The following is a 20,914-nucleotide window of genomic DNA, read 5'->3' as shown; positions in this document are numbered from 1 at the left end:
GAAAATTGTTTGTTTGGTTCAATTCCTTATTCAGTTTTTATTCATATAGACAGACATTAACATAAAACAAATCTAAACCCTATGAAAACCTTTGCAACTGTATGGACAGATAATGACTGACAATATGAGTGATGATGAGCAGCAGGTAATGGATCAGGATAATACAAAAGTTAACATAACATACAATACAGCAGCCAAGAAAGCCTCTAGCATACAGTATGTCACTGTTGAGGGTCAAAGTTTTTTCATTTAATCGACCTCCTGCTAACAATATCTGCAATGATTTACTGTATAAATCTTATTTATTGATCCTCCTTGCCATCCATCTGCCAGTGATGTCCCATCATTATGGGCTGGAACATTCTTGCCTGTCAACCTTGGCCATCACCTGACCTGCAGTTTCACAAACAGACTCTAGAGGAAGCACTCTCTGCCTTTAGACACCTCCCACTTTTCCCCTGAACTGAAGTTTGAGACCAGAAGGCAACCTCCTGGTACCAGAATACCAGATAATATTATGGCTTCCGTCTCATGTTACACAGTACATACTCCCTTGCTCCCTGAAATACACACAGGCAGGCCTGCTCGCTTGAGCTCGACAACCACTGGCTACTTCAATCAAATGACCAAGATTAGACACAATGTCAGATGGCACAGAAACAGGAAGCTTAGCGTAAAATGTGCACATACATTATGCAAAATAAATTCTATAACAATATTTATATCATGTTTTATACAATATATTACATCACATCTAAAACATGTTTTAACAACAATAAATTCAGTTAATTCAAGATTAAATTGATTTCACAAACTCAGCATCAGTCATTCATTAACTAAAGTAAACAAATACCTGAATAGAACGTGTTGATTTTCAGGAGTTCCTTCTCGCAGGTCTGGAAAAACCTCTCCTCAAACTTGGCGTAGTATCTCTTCACGGTGTCTTCATCTGTGACTGAAAGGAGAACAAAAGTAAGGTAATTAGCTGCTTGGTGACAGGCACAAGTATGTAAGTATGTTCAGCACTAGAATCTTGACCCACAGATGGGATTTTTGTTACGGGGCTCTTTTTTAGTGATTCCCATTTATGCTCCCGCCTCATAGCTAATAAGCAGAATACATACTGGAGTACCAAACACCTGATAGCTCTCTTGATGCTTAACTTATTAATATTATACATCATGTAAAGTGACAATAAGTGAGACAACATCTCAATGTGGGTAAGTTGGGAAGCAAATATCTATATGAAATACTTTTACCTACAAAAAACGCAATGGATTTTTTTTTTTTCTTTAGTAACAGACAGTGATATGTTGAGTTGTCCTGTGTCTGTTCTCCTGACAATAAAACATACATCTGAGTATTAACTGTAGTTAAATGCAGAATTAAGACCATCATTCAATACTGAGTGAAAGCCGTTGTCTTACTGTTGACTACCTGAAATAACTTCCATGTAGTTATTTTGGGAGTTTAATGGGAAAATTCTTTCAATGTCTAAGTAAATGAGGAGCTTGTCACAGTATTGCAGCATTTAAATCCAAACTGTCTAACTCACCGAATCATCTAAAAACATACCCCTGTAAGTTTGTCTGTACAGAGACATCCATAATGTAACAATTTGATCGACAACTTCCATCCGTCTCACTTCAGTCTGACGAAACCCTGCACGTCTATTTGAGAACCAGCCAATCCAATCAGCATTGATGCTCTGCCTCAAATAATCCTCCCCCTCATTCACAGGAGACACCTGACAGAGTTCAAAATGTGGTCTTTACCTGCCTAGCCTACAAACACACACACACACACACACACACACACACACACACACACACACACGCACGCACGCACACGATGAATCTCTGTCTCATGTTCACATCGATAGTTTCGCATCATTTACGTTCATCAAATATCAAACAATAATTCATCTGCGGTACCGTGTGTCTTGCATAATATTTTCATAAACAGTTGACCTTCTTGTCACTCAGACCTGTTGTGTCTTTGATATCGAAATGTCAAACAAAAACATTAATTTCCAAGCAGAATAAAGAGAGATGTGGGTTTTGCTGATAAAGAGGAAATTGAGTCAGATCCAATAGTGATACCAGATTGTATACATTTGCTATTATATAAAGTGGAGCTTGGTACCGGTAGATGTAGAGGTTTTCTGTTCAACACAGTAATAAGAAAGAGACGCCCCAGGCAGCAGCCTGTCAATATGCTCTGTGCAAACACAAGCATAAGCCTGTGATGAAAAGGTAAAGAAAAATGTTCAACAGCAGCTTCAAAGTCCAACAGCTTTATAAGGAAAATAAATGAGAAACTGCCTCCACACCAGTTAAGATAATCAATTAGAAGTTAATTAAACATTCTGCAGGTGAAACACTCCCTACAGCCTAAAGTAGAAGGACAAATCCAAAGGAGAAGAAAGAAAAGTTTCTACAGCAGATGAATGAGACCTGATGCATAATACGCTTTACGCTACGTTAGTCATAGTATGAGTTTGTCAAACTAGTGCTCATTAAACATCCAAAACAAGATCATTACAGTAATGACAACTGAAAAAATAGGGCTGCATTATTATAGTAGTTTGTAAACAAGAACAAACTTCCACTTAGCATCAACGATTACTTTTTTAGAGCGATAATAAGCGACAGAGCTCTTGTCGTACAATGATAATGGTACAGATTAAGTGGTTACGGCAAGAGTTAGTAAAGAAGAGGAAGATATAACATATGTATAAACTACCTAACGTCATAAAGAGTGCCAAAAAAGAGGATAAGAATGCAGGACGAGACAAAAGGAGGGGAAAGATGAAGCTGCCACGAGAGGAGGTGACAAAAATGTAAAGTAACAATAAACAGAGAGATACAGAAAAGGAAGCAGATGGTCTCCAATCTGCTTCGCACCTCTATACAATCGCACAGATCAGCTGCAGTCGCAACTCTTCCATCTCTACAACGACGCAAAGCTCAGCCACCTCAGCAGCTGCCGGCTAACAGGCCAACCGGCTGGCTGATACAGACAAGTGTATGGATGACTGTTTGGATAGAGGGACGCATGCTTGAATTGCGGAGCGATCAGCTGGTTAGCAGGTTAGCAGGATGACTGAGAGCCTGGCCAGTCAGTGTGCCGTGACAGAATGACTAATGGGCCAACATGCTCCTTTAGTGAGACCTGCAGGCGAGCAGCAGACTGAGCTGAACTGTAACTCAAAGTAAAAGGTTACACAGCTAATGAACACGTTGTATGGTAGAGCGCTGAAGGATGGAGACGCAGAGTAAGAGGAAGGGAAAAGATGAGGCGCAGTGAACTGTGGATCATTTAACACTCAGAGTAGATGTTACTTATACATCAAACATTAGACTTGATATGTATATAATATATCTCAAAAATATTGTCAATTCTGCGGGAAAAAAACCCAACAACTTTATCTTCATAACAAACAGCTTGTCATAAAAGCCGACGATCAAAACCACCTTTTTGGACTGAGGACTTTTGTGATTGCGACTGGCAGCACCTTGAACTGTGGTGTAACGTTTACACTGATGAAACTGTCTGAACCACCTGATTTCACTTTAACAAGGAAAACACATTTTAACATTCCTTTTCAGAAATGCCCTCCATGCGGAGATCAGGAAAAAAAACATTAAAAAAAATGTCATTACCTATAATTTCATTATAGTAAATTAAGTCCCTATCATGTGATTTTTTTAAAAACAAATTAGTACATTTAAAGAGATCTTTTGGTATGTGTATATATTTTGTGAATTTATGTTAGTTTTCGCTTAGCAGCTGACTAACAGAGATAGCGTAGAGTGTTGGTGGATGAAAGTGTAGATGTAAAGGCACTTTGCAGGTAGAGAAGGGGTTATGAAATGGCCACGCACCCCCGTCTCTTTGTTTCCTGCTGACCTTGTGCACTACTGAACACAGCAGTGGAGGCGTGTGTGTGTGTGTGTGTGTGTGTGTGTGTGTGTGTGAGTGTGTGCGTGTATATTTCCACATTTCAGTACGCACACACATCTCTTTTTGTTCTTGCATTAATGTGTGTGAGGCGTGTGAAGTGTAAGAACAAAGGCCACAGTCAGAGGCAGTTCATCTTCACAGCTGTGTTTTACTGAGGCTTCACCAACACTCGCTCTGCTAACATCTCTGCTGAAACGACTCGGTTATGTCAGCCATCTCCTGTCCTCCTGTCATTGTTTCAACGCTTTACCTGCCTCCTAAGATCTAAACGCAATAAAACCTAATTCCAAAAATATTGTGAATTCATGCAGCTACTACGGCATTTACGGTCTTTTAATTGAATCTATGTTGTCAGTCTTCATGTAAATCTGACAGCTTCTCTTTCAGCGACACAGTATGCGTTCTCATTATCACAAGACTGGCTGGATGACAATATAGATTGCTTTCTGGAGTCCAACAGTGCTCACCAGAGGGATTTGAAGAAGATAAAAGTTTGGACTTCATGGGAAATGAGAGCGACAGAATAGAAAAAGCTTTAGTATTCTTCTAAATCTATAAATACATGCAGTCTGAAGAATACAAAATCTAATTCAACAAATATTATTTTGTTGAATTTCTACACAGATACCATGAAGCATCCAAAAACATGTGTATTGTATTGCATTATCTGTTTCACAATGCCACAGCACGGTTTCACTGATAAAATCACATGTCAAGATTCATTTTCCTTTTTTTGCCCAGATGAGCAACTCCACCGTCAGTGGCCTGACTTCAGCGGGGCACACAGAGGCCCTTTCCTCCAGACATGTTAAAAGGTCTCCTGGTTGCTATGGCATTGAGGATGAGGGAAGCAAAATGCTCCCTTCATCGGCAAGTAAACTCTAGTTCAGAGGTGTGTGTGCGTGAATGTGTGTGTGTGTGCGTGTGTGTGAGAGAGGGCAAGTCAAAGAGATGATGATGGAGCACCTCAGTAAGGCATAATGGTTCCGTCCCTGTGGGGCTGAGCGGTGATATATGCTTCTGCTTTGTGTGGTTGTGTGTGTGGTGTTCTGTGTGTGTCTTTAAACGGTGTGTTTTGGATACTTCAGCACAGACACTTAAAGTGTCAACAACGAACACTGTTCCTTTGCCTTCAGAGAACTAAATAGACCTGTGCTAAATAACGGACCAACCAGGGCTGAGAATTACCAGCAGCTGAAAGAGCTGCCTTTTGGACGAGACGACAAAAAAACGTTGAAGATGTCGTATATCTAAAGCTACAGATAAATCAATATGTGTTTTGATTAGAATCACGACATTTCAACCATTCAAATCACCACCATAAACTAAGTAAGAGCCAGCAGTGGTGAGGCTTGTATTTTCTTTTCTCACACCTAAACTTGTTGATGAATCAATTATTGGAAAGCTAAACAATTGTTGGTTACAGCTTTAAAAATGAACATGAGAATGTATATATTGTGTCCACTTTGTATCATTATAAAGTATCTACTTCATGTTTTGTGGACACAAAACATCATGATACAAATATGAGCTCAATAAATGTGATTTGTCTTGGATATAAACATTTCTTGAGACTGAATTATTGCAGATTGATTGTAAATCACATGATTTTGCATATTGACAATTAGTTTAAAAACAACAACAAAGAAATACAAAAATTACGCATGTACATTTAACTAAACCAGCATATTTTGTTTGGTATTTTCATTCAACAAATATGTTTTAAATCATACATTTTGGGTCAACCTTTTGATTACACAGCTCAGAGACGTTAACCCAAGCATGTATTTACTGTTACAGAATCATCAGCACAACAACTGAAATACACCACCGGTAAACTGCTGGACTGACTGAACAAGCATGAGATGCACGTGCCTCGACAGCAGTGTATCAAGGTGGTTTTGTACTCAAAATAATGAGCCGAACTTGAGCACACAATGCTATGAGAAGAGTAAATCCAGTACAGTATAGTATGCTCATTCATTGGCTTCCCTTTTCAGACAAAGAATTGTGCTGGTAGCTAGAAAAACAACTCTTGACCTACAGTATTCCCAGGGCGACTTGTAGAAGGCAGCCCCCCTCTCGCTGCTAACCCCTTCTTCTGTAGATTGTATAAATAAATGATGAGACAGCTTCCCCAGAACCCTACTACTCTAACCCCCGAACCCTTCACACACACAAACACACACCCAACCCCCAACTTCTTATATTCCCAAACAGGCACTCTGTGACGTGACCCCATACGACCAGCACATAATTCCTGCAAGAGACTCTCCAATTTGCTGACGGGAAGCTAAAGAGAGCGACAACTGACACAGACGCATACATGTCACTCTGCATCCTTCACAACTGGGATGTTTCTTGTTCATAATGCTTTTATTCCATTATTCTTCTGCTCTATCACCTGTTTCATGCTGAAAATGGGTTGCCGTTCAATTCAATTTAGTTTATTTTGTATAGCCCCAAAATCACAAATACAAAATTTGCCTCAGAGGGCATTACAATCTGTACACATAACATCCCTGTCCCGGGACCTCACATCGGATGAGGAAAAACTCCCCCAAATAAAGATAGTAAAAACCATTTCACAGAGAAAAAAAGGAAAGACATCCTCTGCGTTAGGAGATCAGACACACAATCCGTCACTAGAGTCTGAAGAGAGGGGAGAGGACACATCGTTGCTCCTTTAACAGTACTCTAGTACATACAGGCTCACACAAATATAACAATCCCTCATGCTCTGAGACATACTCAAATTATATGACTCTATTTTCTAGCTCTATTTATCTCATTTAATGACACCTCACTGCAGGATTTAAACTATGTTGTCATACCCGAATACAGTCGGGAAGCTCAATAGACCATAACATTATGATTGTTTTCTTATCTTTTTCCTTCCAAGCACATAGGTGTAAATCACAAATGAAGATAAAGACAAACTGAGCTATAAAAGAGAATAGGATTGGGCTAATATTTATCTAGAGATGCAAAAGTGTCTGCATGCATAAAATCTACCTCTACATCCTCCAGTGCCAGGCTTCAAGGAAGGAAACACTACAATAAAACCAGCCAGATAACCCCCCCCCCCCCCCCCCCCCTCATCTCGCCTTTTTCCCCCACTTATTCCCATTCGGCCCTCCAGCCACAATTAATTCTACCAATCATCTCTCTCATCGAGGCCAAGGGAGCATTAAGAATGCACACTCACCGGGCTTGACTGCCAACAACCGGAGGCGGGATGAGGAACTACTGTAGCTCCCAACCCATTGTGTACTATTTATACTGCCAGACTGCAAGCTAAGCAGCTCCAAAAAATATACTGTAGAGTAGTGAAAATGATATGATGGAGATAATCACATATTCAACACATTCTGAGAAGCGTTAATATCTCTGTCTATGTGTGAGTGTGTGAGTGTGTGTGTGTGTGTGTGTGTGAGAAGGGGGGGAGAAAGAGACAGAGACAGAGTGTGAGGCACATGTGATGGTGTGGTGGTGGTTTATTACGAGCAGCCAAGTTAATACATCAAGAGAGAGATAGAGTAAAAGCAAGAGGCCAGCTGGGGTGTGAGATGATCCTGGGGACCAAACCCAAAACACACAACACCCCACAGCACTGAAGAATGGTATGGGAGAGGCATACTGAGGAAGACCGAGGAAATAGAGAGACAGAAAGTGGGAGAAGTGGGAGGGCATAACTATGAAGAGAGATTAAGACGGTTTAATAGTTTGCATCTTTAAAATTGTAAAACTGACAGGAGAAAAGAGTTCAAATGCTGCTTTGTTAAGCTGAATTACTGTAATTTGTATGACTGCAATGTACTGCACAGCAATTTATGAATGGAAACAAAAATGCATTAATGGCTAGAGACCAAGACATTCAGCTTCCTGGGAAAATCATAAGATGCATACTTTCAAGTCACCACTAATTTAAAATGAATAGAGAGCAAACACGATAAGCACTGGTTTGGTAAATTGATGACGATGATATGTAGAAAGTAAGTTTGAAAATTAGAAATGTGGTTAAGATGGAACAAGCATGTTACTGAGACAACTCATTGTTGCTGTGAACAATTTTTTCATACATCATGGTGTACTTGTGCAATTTTCTGTTTGAAAAAATCCAATAATTTCCAGTAAATGGGACAACGTTCCAGGGTTACTTTGAAAATGTAGATATGTCAAGTACTGGTTTGGTGCTTTAAATTCTGGGCTGGAGATCTGTCCAAGGAACTGAAATCAAACACAAACGGGTTGGAATAGGTCATGTTCACAAATAACATTTGAAATAGTTTACAAAAAATATTGTGGTCACCCTATATTGACTGCATTGACATCACCAAAAGAGTGATGGATGCATGTCCTGACACAGGAAGTTGTATTTGGTGGAATTCCTCAAAACAACCTTCCAAGCTCGAAGGAAGGTTGAGGAGTCCTTTCCAAAAATATATGGGTATCAGGACAAAACCTGCCTTCAATGTTTGTGTTTGTGTGTGTGTGTGTGTGTGTGTGTGTGTGTGTGTGTGTGTGTGTGTGTGTGTGTGTGTGTGTGTGTGTGTGTGTGTGTGTAAATATCTCACGAAATTAGGTTTGATAAAAAATTGGTTTCAGCTCTATGGTCCAAAAACAGATAGACTGTTCTGTAACTTTATATATAAGTAGGTAATAAAGACACAGAAAACTTTCCAATGTAGCAATTTCTTTAGTGAGTCCTTCCACCAGACATAGCGGTTGAGGTAGCTCACTGATGCGGGATCACTAATAGGCAAAGTTTCTGAGAACCACATGAAGTGGGTCATGTTTGTTGTTACACAGATTTGTTATTGTGACCATAGTATTTTCTGTCATAAAAAAAACAGTGTTTGTGGATATGTGCATGCGTGCTAAACTGCTTCTGAATTTATGAGAGGGCATATTTTACAAATAAAAAAGTCCTGTCAGTTCCCCTTGCCTATTGTCAGCATGTCTGTATTAAAGCCTTGATTGTTCCCTTATCCCTTATAAACCCATATGTGCTCACGCCTGTTGACTGCAGAACATAGACACACACACACATTTGGGGTCACAAACCACAGGAACAAAAAGCATTGTGGAGACTGTATTTAGAGTTCAGCGGAGGGCTAAATTGGCATAGTTGAAAGCACAGAGGAGGTTAAATGGGAACAAGGGAGAAGAAGGAAAAAGTTAGATGAGGTTGAAATTGGACGGAGAGAAGAAGTAGGGCACATATTCTTCCAATCGGACAAATAGGAAGTCTCCATATAGCAGTAATATTGTTGACCAAGAGGCTGATGGGAAAGTTAATTAATCCTGCTCTTTATTCTTCAGAGGGCAGTTTTTCTCCCTCCCCTCTTTCCGGCCGCTTCTAATTTTACTAGGATGATGCTGTGAAGTGTTATCTCTGACAGTCAGAGTGAGGAAATATTCGACCCAGACCTCTCTTTCCCTTTCTCTCTTCTCACAGCACAACACAGAGCCTTGAAGATAGCTTCTCTGAGCTTCTCTGAGAGTCTCGCCAACTCCCTATATCTCTCTACAGGTAGATAGAGCCCGACGGAAAAGGCAAACTGATAACAGCACGAATTAAAAGCTGTCTCATTCACCTCATTGGGGGAAATGTTCAGCTGAATTTTTTTTAGCTTCAGTCTCTCAAACTTGGTCAGATATCTAAAGCCCTTTGAGATCTGAATATTTTGAGTCTGTCAGTGACGTCCACTATGGGGGTATTATACATTAAAATGAAGCGTACCGTATAATAAACATGTGGTCTGACCTGCACCGTCTAGTCTGAACAAAATTTGTTTTGATTAGCATGCGTTATCGATATCATTTAAAGCCATTTTAATACTAGCTGGTTAATGTGATTTTCATTGCTAATATCACGTTTCTATAAACACTCTGTTAGAGCTGGAGAAACCCAGACTTAATTCTTGCGGCAGCTTCCCAACAGAGGATGTCGACGAGTATCAATGTCTCACTATGCAAGCTCACGCACTGCACAGATCCGTTATTAAACAATAAATGATGCAAATCTAATACTGAGAGATCAGGCCTGATTTCACTGAGCCCCGGTGGAGCCTGTAAGGTGAGTGTAAAATGACTCCACTCAGAGTCTTCAGTATTGAGTTATGCATTTTGACTCAAAAAGTCAGCTAATGTGAGTATCCTACAATTTAAAATCATTTCGGATTTCTGAAGTCAACTTTGTATCTCTGCTGTCATGTGCAAAATATAAAAGGATATAATACAACAAATGATCAAGGGATAAAAAGGGAGTGAAAAGAGTTTTGCTGAGGTGACTGCAAATCCCTCCATATGTAGAGCAATCAATTATTTAATTCCGTGATGCTCCACAGCTCTTTTCTCTCTACTTTCTCTCCTATGGAGAATGAACCCTGATGTGAACCCTGTGAATACATTTAGTGTAAACGCCAATCTCTTCTCAAGATCGTGAACTAACAGCTTAACCCCATTAGCAAGGATGGTCTTTGGTCATGGCTCATTAGGATAACAATATCGTTTATGTTGCTGCTCTCAGGTTTATGCAACCATAATTGATATTAATCAAAATCTACATGTAGTCTGTTGATAAAAGAGAGCATTCAGCATTCATTGTGTTGCTCATGTCTCTATTTACCGCTACCTTGTCATCACTTCCTCCTCAACTCTTTTTCAGGTAGAAGCATGTTCATTTTTCTCTCCCACCTCTCTCTCTCCACATCTTTCCACTTCACCAAGCTTGTTCAGTTGATCCATATGCAACCAAGTGTAAGGAAAAAGGGCGGCATCTTAGACTTACTGCATTCATACGGAAAATATCGTGTGCCACGTCTATACTGAAAGGCCACAGAGGAAACCATCAGGGTCCTGTTTGCAGCTACATTGCACTACATGTAGCAGTAAGGTACTATCAGAGAAAGCGGTTGCAAAATTGTCTCTCAATTTAAAAAAGGAACAAATCTGTGTAATATGTTTTTTCTTTCCACTATGAATATGTTCTGCTTTACTAATACAAATAGTTTAATTTGACAATAAATATGTTCTGTCTCACTTAATTTCTTTATTTATGTACAGTCACTTGTTGACAATTGGTATTCAATATTAAAGCCTGTAGGTTTTGCGTGATCTTACATCATCTAAATCTGCTCCATTGTTAACGTGCCTGCTCCATTGGCCTGCTGTTACATGGGAAATACACAGCATGCTGCAAGACAGAGGAGTTATCTGGTCTATCTGTATGAGAAGAAGTTATAACATAAGATTATATATGTGAAGAAGTGTACAACAGATTGAGGCACTTGGGTTCAAAATTATATTCTTGAAAGAACAAAGAAACATATGTGGAAAACAAACTGATGCCGACTGAATTTCTTGAGCATCTTTGAAAGGTGATGGATGGAAGAAGGAAATGAATCTCCCTTTAGTCTCACAACTAAAACACCCATAATACACCGGGGCCCACTTAATGAAAAGGGCAGACTCTCCTTACTAATATGGCCAATATATGGATAAAAAGCAGTTACTGATGAAAAAGATTTGTTCATTTAACAGGAAAAGGGAAAATTCAAGATGACCTTGAAATTGAAATGGATATTTGGGGAAATCATATGCTGATTATCGAGTCTGCAGTGTAAAATAGGAAAGAAAATCATTTATTCAAACATTCAACCTGGAGCCAAAATGGCTCTTTGGAGCATTTTGACGGCTATAATAACACAGCCACTTGGTTGGAACAAAATTGCTCTTTCAATTGAGCGTCGAGGTGTGTGTGTGTGTGTGTGTGTGTGTGTGTGTGTGTGTGTGTGTGTGTGTGTGTGTGTGTGTGTGCGTGTGTGCGTGTGTGTTTGTGTGTGAGAGAATGTGCGTTATTGTGTGCACTATAAATGCACCAACTTGCATGTATTTGAGTCAGCGTGTGTGTGCCCTGTCCCATTTCTGAGAGCTGGTTGGCTGGGAGTGACATTGTCATTATCGACATCCCTCTCCGCTCCCCTGGATCCTGTAGCCATTAGCAACCAACACCGGGAGTCGGCCTCTCCTCTGCTGCAGCCAATTGCTTTCACATCACTGTGTGACTGTGTGCACGCATGCGAATGAGCAGGTGTTCTTTAGTGTGCGTGTGTGTGCACTCATGTCTAGATTTGGCTCTGTGATAGCGACATGATTGAACGTGTCTGTGTTGATTAATACATCAAATGCAGCCTCACTGATATTCATTTATTCCCAATTTCTATTTCTGAGTTAAGGCAAATGTTCCATGACAGTGGGAAACACGGATGGAAACACTCACACACATTTCATGCCAGGCATGCTGAACAAAAAACTGCACATCAGAAGGAAGCGGTCAGCGTAAAAATAATCAATAGGTGCTGATTAGGCCTCCTCAGTACCTTTGTATTGCATGGAAAGCAACAGCCCCTTTTCTGTGTGCCTAGAAATCAATACTCTGATTTCTGATTAGGCTGCACTGCATATCTCACTGAGCAGAGGAAAAGAGCACCAACTGACTGTGAAATGAGACTGAGCACCAGTCCATGATAGATGTTCAAATAAAACAACATTGCAGTCCTCGTTTCCCAGAACACAAATTAAGTTGAATGCATGTAACTTAATGGCTTAAGAGGCAAGCATTTTTGTTGTAGATAGGAGCATTATGTTTACTTTCAGTTTAAAGCACTGAATGGGAAAAGTCAGCAAAGTAGCTTTTTGTGTAGCACAAGTGTTCATTTCCAAGATAAGCAGCACTGAGCATGTATGATGTGTCTTTATAATTGGGCTACTTTCAGAGCTTTGCGCTATTTAGTATAACCATTACACAGTGGGAGAAATGAAATGCTTTGCTCCAAAGCACCTAAAAACAGATTTGGCTATATTCTAACCTTCAGGCTGACACTGACCCTTTACATAGCAGAGTCAACACTCCAGGCGCTCATTGGCACAGTAACATGAAAACCTTTTTATATTGAAAGCCCCGCTGGGAGTGTGTGTGTATTCCGGTCGGCCTGTATCTCTCGTGGTGTTTGAGGAGATATCACAGATGTTGAAGGAAGAAAGAAATACAATTGAATAAGTTTGCATCAGCTAACTTAAACATTTCCATATATCCTTGTAGAACGTATTCACAATAAACTTTTTTTTTTAGTGTGGATATTTATATAGAGACAAATATAGAGTGTTTATCAATTATGCTAATAACTCTTTGTCTCTGTTACCATGGGAGCTGGTCATGTGACACAACAAGGGTGTGTCAATATGGATCCAATAATACCTTCCAGAAGCTTGGGGGTGTGTGTGTGTGTGTGTGTGCGCGCATGTGCATGTGTGTGTGTGTGTGTGTGTGTGTGTGTGTGTGTGCGCGCTTGAAGATGAGAGAGCGAGAGAGAGAGAGAGAGAGAGAGAGAGATAGATCATATATAATAGTTGCATTACTGGCTGGCGGGTGAGTTTAATCAGGCTAGTAATAAAAACAGGGTGGGCTGATGGAGGAGTCCTCTGGGAGTCGCAGCTCTTTGTGTCTCTCAAACCCCTCTGGACCAGGACAACCTCTCCCTCTCACCCCCACACCTCCATCTCCCCACCTCCTCCTGACATTCCTATTTCCATGTTTCTCTCATCTCTCTTCTATTTTTTTCTTCTTCCGTTGTTGTTCCTATATTTATATGTGGGAAGTTGCAAACAATGGGTCAAACCTTGTTCCAATCACTGCAGCTCATTAGTGCCATTGACCCTGATGGCAGGACCAAAGACCTTGAAACAAACCATCCCCCTTCGTGGACACACACCTGTATCCAACTCGTTTGGCCAAGCGGCCCTCCTATTGTGCCAAGTAGTCCCCCAGCAGATGATGGATGTGACAAGGAAGGCCCTTGTGGTGGCTGGGAGCACCAGCCAAGCTGATGGCTTATTCATTACAACAGGCCTTAACTGTCCTTTACGGACCCTAAAATGCCACAGAGCTGTGCTCAACACAAACACACTTTACTTTGATGGATGTGGCAGGCGCGACCCTGCTGGATCTACAGGTAACCCTGCTGCTGACTGGGTAGAAGGTTTACAGAATCTGACCTTTGTAAATGTAGCCTTCAACTAGTGATCTTATACAGGAGTGGATGCAATTAATTACACTTAGTTAATTAATTACACAGTTAGAGCACTTGTACTTTTAGTCAGTATTAGTGCTCTATCCACCATACTTTAGTTATAGCAGTCTTATGTTACTAGTGACTTTTTTTATACATTACACACAAAGAAAATTTTAAAAACACTGAAACAATACTGAATACACCACATACTGCCTGCCTGGTATTGTTTTGCACTTTAATCTTGACAGTATATACATTAATTTTAACTCTCACTGTAATTTTTATATTTCCATCATACCTAATGATGGATATGTGAGATGAGAATCATATTTGGACTGTGGGAGGAAGCCGGAGAACCCGGAAGGAATCCACGCTGACACCGGGAGAATGTGCAAACACAGACGGACTGGCCATGATCGGGTATCGAACCTGTGTGTGAGGTGACTCATGAGGCCCACGACACCACTCTGCAGGCCAGTATTTTGTCCATTTTTTTTAAATTTTATTTTCATTTTCTATGAAAGTGTTTTGAATATTGATGAATTAGAAATAAATGACAATATTTACATTGATAAATTTAACCTAGTAAAAAAAAAGTCTGCTGATGAATTCTGCTGAGTTCAGACTGACTGGTACACTGGAGCAGACAGCACGTTCTTCCTTCTCTTTTTACACTAATAGGAAAGTGAATAGCTTCTTCTTTTTTTTTAAACCCTTACCTCGTAAGGGCGTGTTTTGAGGTTGTTGTTTTTTTTTAAGGGCAAATGTCAGTAAAACAATGTGGTAAAATATACAGTGGTCACTGCTGGGGCCCTTATTTGCTTTTAGCAACTTATCAGGTGTGTCTAGTTGTGCAACATGCTATGCATATCTGTGCCTATCTTAAGGTTTAAGTGTGTGTTTGTGTGTGCGTCTTTAGATCTGAGCTTCTGAAGGTATTTTAAACACACTAAATGATAAATAGGAATTTGAAGAAAACACCAAAGCAGTTCTATCAGAGCCCTCCCATCACAGAGCATTGTTATTCTATAACTGACAAATGTTCACACATCCAGCTAATGTATCAGGAAACTTTAATCCAATTCAACATATTTGCCTGTATGGTACTTTAGGCAAACACAGACTTCAGACAATGAGCACTTAACTTGATCTGAGGTCAAGATCTGTCTGAATTACATTAGTATCCCTTCCAGACATTTCCTACATAACACTTCCCCGGGCTGTTCGTCTAGTCCAAAGCAGCCCTCGCTGCTGCAATCCTTTCTCGGTATCAACAGTAGTGACAGGGCAAAGGTCATTCTGTGCGGGTTGGCGGGCTAAAGAGGAGTGATTACAGCTGAGGGGACTTTGGCCTCGGGGCCAGCAGGAGATAAATAGAAGCCAGCAAACAGAGCAACTGACAAACAAGGTGTCTGCTGAGGGAAGGACAAGACAACTCTGAGAGAGAGAAATCACACATGGAGATTCAAGTCTATTTATCAACCAGGTAAAATGGTAAAAGAAGGTAATGTCTCCCTTAAACAACCTCCGACATTCTTTGATTAAAGAATACATTATAGCTATAAAACTAAGCATCTGCACAACCTCCTTTCACATGTGTTTACCACTAACGGATCCCTGTCATGTGCAATCACAACAAAACACCAGAGCACTTGTTTTTGAAGTGACATGCTCTTCTTTCTTCTGTTCAGCTGATGGAGAAGGCGGGTTTGGCTACTCCTTTGCGATTCCTAATGAGGCTCTGTGTGTGAGTGCGTTTGTGTGTAGCACGTATATGCGTGTACATTACTGAATGCACTGGCCCTGTAATGGGTGCCTCATTGTATTACCATGGATACAGCTGGATGTCAATGTAGAGAATCCTATTATGTCCTATTTGTCCCTCTGGAAAATCCTTAACAAGAAAAACCTTAGGTCGATTTCATGTCTAATTACGCATATGCCGAGAAGAAGAAAAAAAAGAGCACAATCCTCTCATTTTAGTAATTTATGAATGTTTAGTCTTTTCTACTGTATTAAATTGACATTACTATAAAATCAAACGTATAAAAGCACAAAATCTCCACATACAAAAACCTCGTAGTCAAAGAGTTTCTGTTGCTCAACGAAAAATTATTTCTTAACACAAAAATAGCTTTCTTCAAATTGTAATTACAAAGTTGCAGGAAGTCAAGGGATGTGTTCCAAAACGATGTGTTTGGAGGATATACCACAAGCTCTTGCATTGTCCTGTCGATAGCGACCTTTATCAACTGGGACCTCTGCTGCTGATTTTGTGGTTATTAGTATTCTAATGTCATTCTAAAAGACATTTAGAAGGACACTGGGGGCACCATTGATCTTACTCTGCAACAGAGTATGCCACAACGTGTCTGTGCACATGTGCATCACCCATTTACAAGCAGCAACAGCAGCAGCAGCAGCAGTCATCTCCGGTGTTCAGACTGCTAATGTGAACATGATAGGCCAGTCACACAATGAATGGCAAAAACACAAAAGGTGAAAGGTCAAATTGCTACTGATGAAATATTCGTATTTGTGCCATTGTACAATTACTGTGACAAACACACACACACACACACACACACACACACACACACACACACACACACACACACACGAATAAAGAGCCTGTAGCTGTCGTTGGAGGATGAAAGATGAGGCAGGGAGTGGCTGGGGGGATACTGGGTGAGTTAGAGGGGGTGTAGAGAGGAGAGTGTGGGCGAGTAACAGACAGACAACAAAAGAACAGTGCTGTCCTAAAGTTCAAAAAAGCGCTTTCAACCCAGCATCTACCAATGTGTAAACAAACAGACATGCATACTGAAACAAACATGGCCCCACTGAATCATCCTTTATCCACTGGTAGAACTGTATTTTCATACATTGATTGTAGGTTCAGTTGCACAATAAAATCAACTGAGTATATCTATGTGTGTGTGTGTGTGAGAGAGAGAGAGAGAGAGAGAGAGAGAGAGAGAGAGAGAGAGAGAGAGAGAGAGAGAGAGAGAGAGAGAGACAGAGACAGACACACAGAGAGAGAGAGAGAGAGAGAGAGAGAGAGAGAGAGAGAGAGAGAGAGAGAGAGAGAGAGAGAGAGCGAGCGAGCGAGAGAGAGAGAGTCTGTTTATGAATAGTTCTTATCATTATCTTTCTATATTGGGTAATCAGGGGACACACAACTCAATGGCCTCATGGTCAATGATGGTCTTCATGTCAAAGGGCTCTTAAGGACAGTGTAGATATTTTCTCAATGAGGCAATCACACACAACATCATCACTATTGCTCCCAGCTCTTTGTCAGAGAGAAGGACTTAAGTATTCTTCAACTCTATAATTTAAATGTGGGTCAATGCAATATTTAAAGCAATTGTTGTCATCCAATAATTACATATAGTTGTCACACACAACCTACATGGTAAACTGGAGACTGAAAATGACCTTCAGACCAGTTTGCACGAAAGCTGCTCAGTCAAAAAGAAAGAGACATTTGTACATTCCAATATTAAGACACTCTCTTTTAAAAAAAAAAATACTGCTGAAGAAGCAACGCTCCACAGGTGGTATCAACTTTGTGGTCTTAGCTGCAGGATCACCCTCTGGGGAGAACAATCAACTCTAATGTACATTCCCCACTCCATTTCCTCGACACAAGCACAAACACTCACAGACAGAAACTCTTCCTCTCTCAACTACATCATAATAGGCTGTGTAAATGCAATTCTAATATATTCTCTTTCCTATCATGAACAGCAATTATCTAGTTTTAATCCAAGAAAATGTACTAAGGTGTACATCACATACTGCAGTGATACATTTGGTGTCGATTCAGAAAGTGGTGAAGCCACAGAGACTACAGAGAAAAGAATGACAACATTCTAACAGGCCAGGATCCAAGCCTCAGTTCTCCAGGGAGAGACTTTAAGCCTCGTAACAGCAAGGGAGCTCGTGCCAAAGACAAACTCTGCTGCAACAGGGCTGGCATTACTATGGCAGCCCCTGGGAGTCTGTCTCTTAGGGACAGGGTTGTTATTGAAAGCGAGAACGAGAGAGTTCTCCAAAAATGTACACATGAACAGACAGCCATAACTAATGCATCGCTAACAGGATTTTGTAAACAAAACAGTTCGGCTGTAAACTTATAATATAAGAGAGCAGAGGGCGACTGGTGAATAAAAAACATGCATCAATAAGTTCAAGAAATGTGCTCTAAGAAGGCTGAGGAAATTTGCTGCAAGTACACCTGAATTTTCATGTGACTTACGAGAGTCGACAGCAGAAATGTACATATCCTTTAAAAATGTATGTAAATTGCTTACAATAGTAGTCAGATTTCTTTTATGGGTTGGGTTATCCTGATCAAATTAAAAACACTGTATCTGTCTTTTATCTCACCGTGTTGTCTTTTAACACTCAAGTTGCTGTCTGCCTTTTGTGAGCTAAAAGTGTGAAACAGTTAGATACATTACATGATTAATATCATGAAGCAGCATCTATATACCATGACTGTTTCCCCAATATCAACTGTCGCCAAAAATAAAAGTAATACTGTCTGTTGGACCCATATACTCCTTTTTGTCCCTCCATATGTTAAGCATATGAAATTGCTGATCTAGGTCTAATACTGAACATTTTTCCATGTATCTACTTAGATTGATAGTTTGCCTCTTTCCATCCATCTCTTTCACAAAAAAAAGAGAGAGAGGATGAACGAAGGATAGAATCAGAGTTGTGCATTGAAGCAACAATTCAGAATGGATTGTTAACTACAGAATTTAAGAGCTGAAAGCTTTTCAGATAGCTATGTTTAATCTGCAAAATCATTTTGGTTGGAAAGAATTTACATAATTGTTGCACTTATCGCTCCATCAATGAAAAAGTGAGCGGTACCCTGCCCAATGAAAGAACAGTTGTCAAGGCAACTGATGCGAGGGTTCAATGGGAGCATGGCCAATGGCCTTGAGACATAATCAGGGAGGGAGGGGATGAGGGGGCTGAAGTGATGTAAACACCGGAAGCTGACGGGAAGGCATTTAGTCATGTTTGTAAAAAGTACATTGCAGTGCAGGTAAGTGCGGTCAGCTCAAATAATCTCACAGTAAAATAAAAGACACAAATCCTAGATGCTTCTTCTGCTGTGAACTGCAAATGTCAAATAACAGGAGGTGATAAAGTGGGTTAAGAGTCATCGTAATGGCCTTATTTGACTACAGTCCAGTTGTGGAGGAGAACCATCTGTAGGTCTGTTTATGCTCCGCTGACCACTCAACTGACCACTGAGCACATTAGGTTTAATGAGTTAATCTACTTTGTGTGTCCATAGATAAATATCTGACATAAATCTTTCTTTTTTTTCTCTCTCTTTCTCTCTGTGTATACTACTGTTATTCTCAAATGTATACCTCTCTGTATTCTCTCCGTTTATGTCATTATCTTTCTTTTACAATTTCCTTCTGCCTATTCACGTTTCTACAAGCAAAAAGACATGGCTTCAAAGGTTGGAAGGTTATCTTGTGTTACTCAGTAAATAATGTGTGTATTTCCATGCGTATGTGTGTGTGTGTGTGTGTGCACGATAACACCGTTGTATAAATATGAATCAACAGCAGAAGATGCTTACAGGACGGCAGCAATCTGTGGTCAAGCTCCCAGAGGAAAGAAAAACAGCACCTCCGACTACCTGTCTATGCTTTTATTGCGCACTTACTTACTTTATTTGCCAATATTGTATTGCAAATGTTAGACTTGTGTGTCAATATCTTGACAAGTGCATTTATGGATGAATAGAAAAAAGAACGAGAACAAGAGATGAAGATATATAGTCACACAGACATCCAAAGACGGATAAAGAGATCCTCAGCAGAATCAACAGATTGACAAATTCCTCTGCAGTGCACTTATACTGTCCGACACTTTGCCAAGGCCACTAACACAGTGAGGGATGGCTGTATCCAGGCAACCGTACGGCTATCATCAGAAGCCTGTATCTAACCAGCATCAACCAATCACAAGCAACAACTCCCACCTTAGCCAATCATGACTGATGCCAAGCAGCTGCTGTTCAGCTGGGAGCCAACCGGCTAAGTGAATGTCCAATTGTCTGGGTGCCATCTGTGGATCTAACAGGTTAAAACCCACCCAATAGCCTACAGCACGTTATAGCTACCTGAGCTAAGGGAGGGAATTACAGTGAGTATGTGTACACGTGTTTCTTAATACTGCCGTTATTATACTAGCTCTGGGCAAGTCTTTTCAACAACTAAACCACATGTCATAGGAATGCAATTAGTGAACCATGTTTTTCCATTTTGTGTATTTTGATCTCCATTAATTCCTCTGTAATAAAGCAGTCATTATTTCTTCTAAATCTAATCATTCACAGATGTATTGAATAACAAACTCAAACCTTAAACTTTATTGTCTTCGGGGGATTTATACTCCTGCAACTACAACTGCGGCTGGCCACGCAGTCAGATTGACGGACTCGTTTTGGTTTAAAGTTCCTGTGCGTTTTCCATACGCCAGAACAGTAGGTGGCGCAACGACCGTTTAGAGTCGACCTGCACATCGACGTTCATATCTCCCTCCAGGAATTCACCGCCATCTGCGTGTCTTTATACTCTGTCAGATTGGTTATATAAATGCTCATATTTGCGGACCTCTTCAGCCAAACGTTCTTCAACGGGATCCATTGTTTGTGTTTCTGCTGTGGCTTTTAAAAACAGCAGTATTATGCTATGAAACCGGAAATGCGAGACTCAGAAAGGATGCGGTTAGCGGACCAATCACAGCCTTGCGGGCTTGCGTTGCTTTGATAGTCAGAAATTTGGGTGACGCACGCAAGCACGTAAAATGGCCGATTTGACCAC

The 20,914-nt window shown here is 40.4% G+C and overlaps 1 protein-coding gene across 2 annotated transcripts in view; it reads right to left on the bottom strand.

The window, feature by feature from the left end:
• The window catches only part of xpr1a (xenotropic and polytropic retrovirus receptor 1a), a 65,183-nt gene that overhangs the window by 21,055 nt on the left and 23,214 nt on the right, over positions 1-20,914 (bottom strand). For both annotated transcript variants that reach the window (XR_011078306.1, XM_068591224.1), the window contains exon 4: positions 854-955. Coding sequence is in view for 1 of the 2 variants with exons in the window: in XM_068591224.1 (XP_068447325.1) it covers positions 854-955 (102 nt within the window). In the remaining variant the exon portion in view is untranslated. The remainder of the gene's footprint in view (positions 1-853; positions 956-20,914) is intronic.

This window comes from Clinocottus analis, unplaced genomic scaffold (genome assembly GCF_023055335.1).
Source record: "Clinocottus analis isolate CAN_PGR_092001 unplaced genomic scaffold, fCliAna1.0.p SCAF_25, whole genome shotgun sequence".
Lineage (NCBI taxonomy): Eukaryota > Metazoa > Chordata > Actinopteri > Perciformes > Cottidae > Clinocottus > Clinocottus analis.
This window is presented reverse-complemented; position numbering and strand designations above follow the sequence as displayed.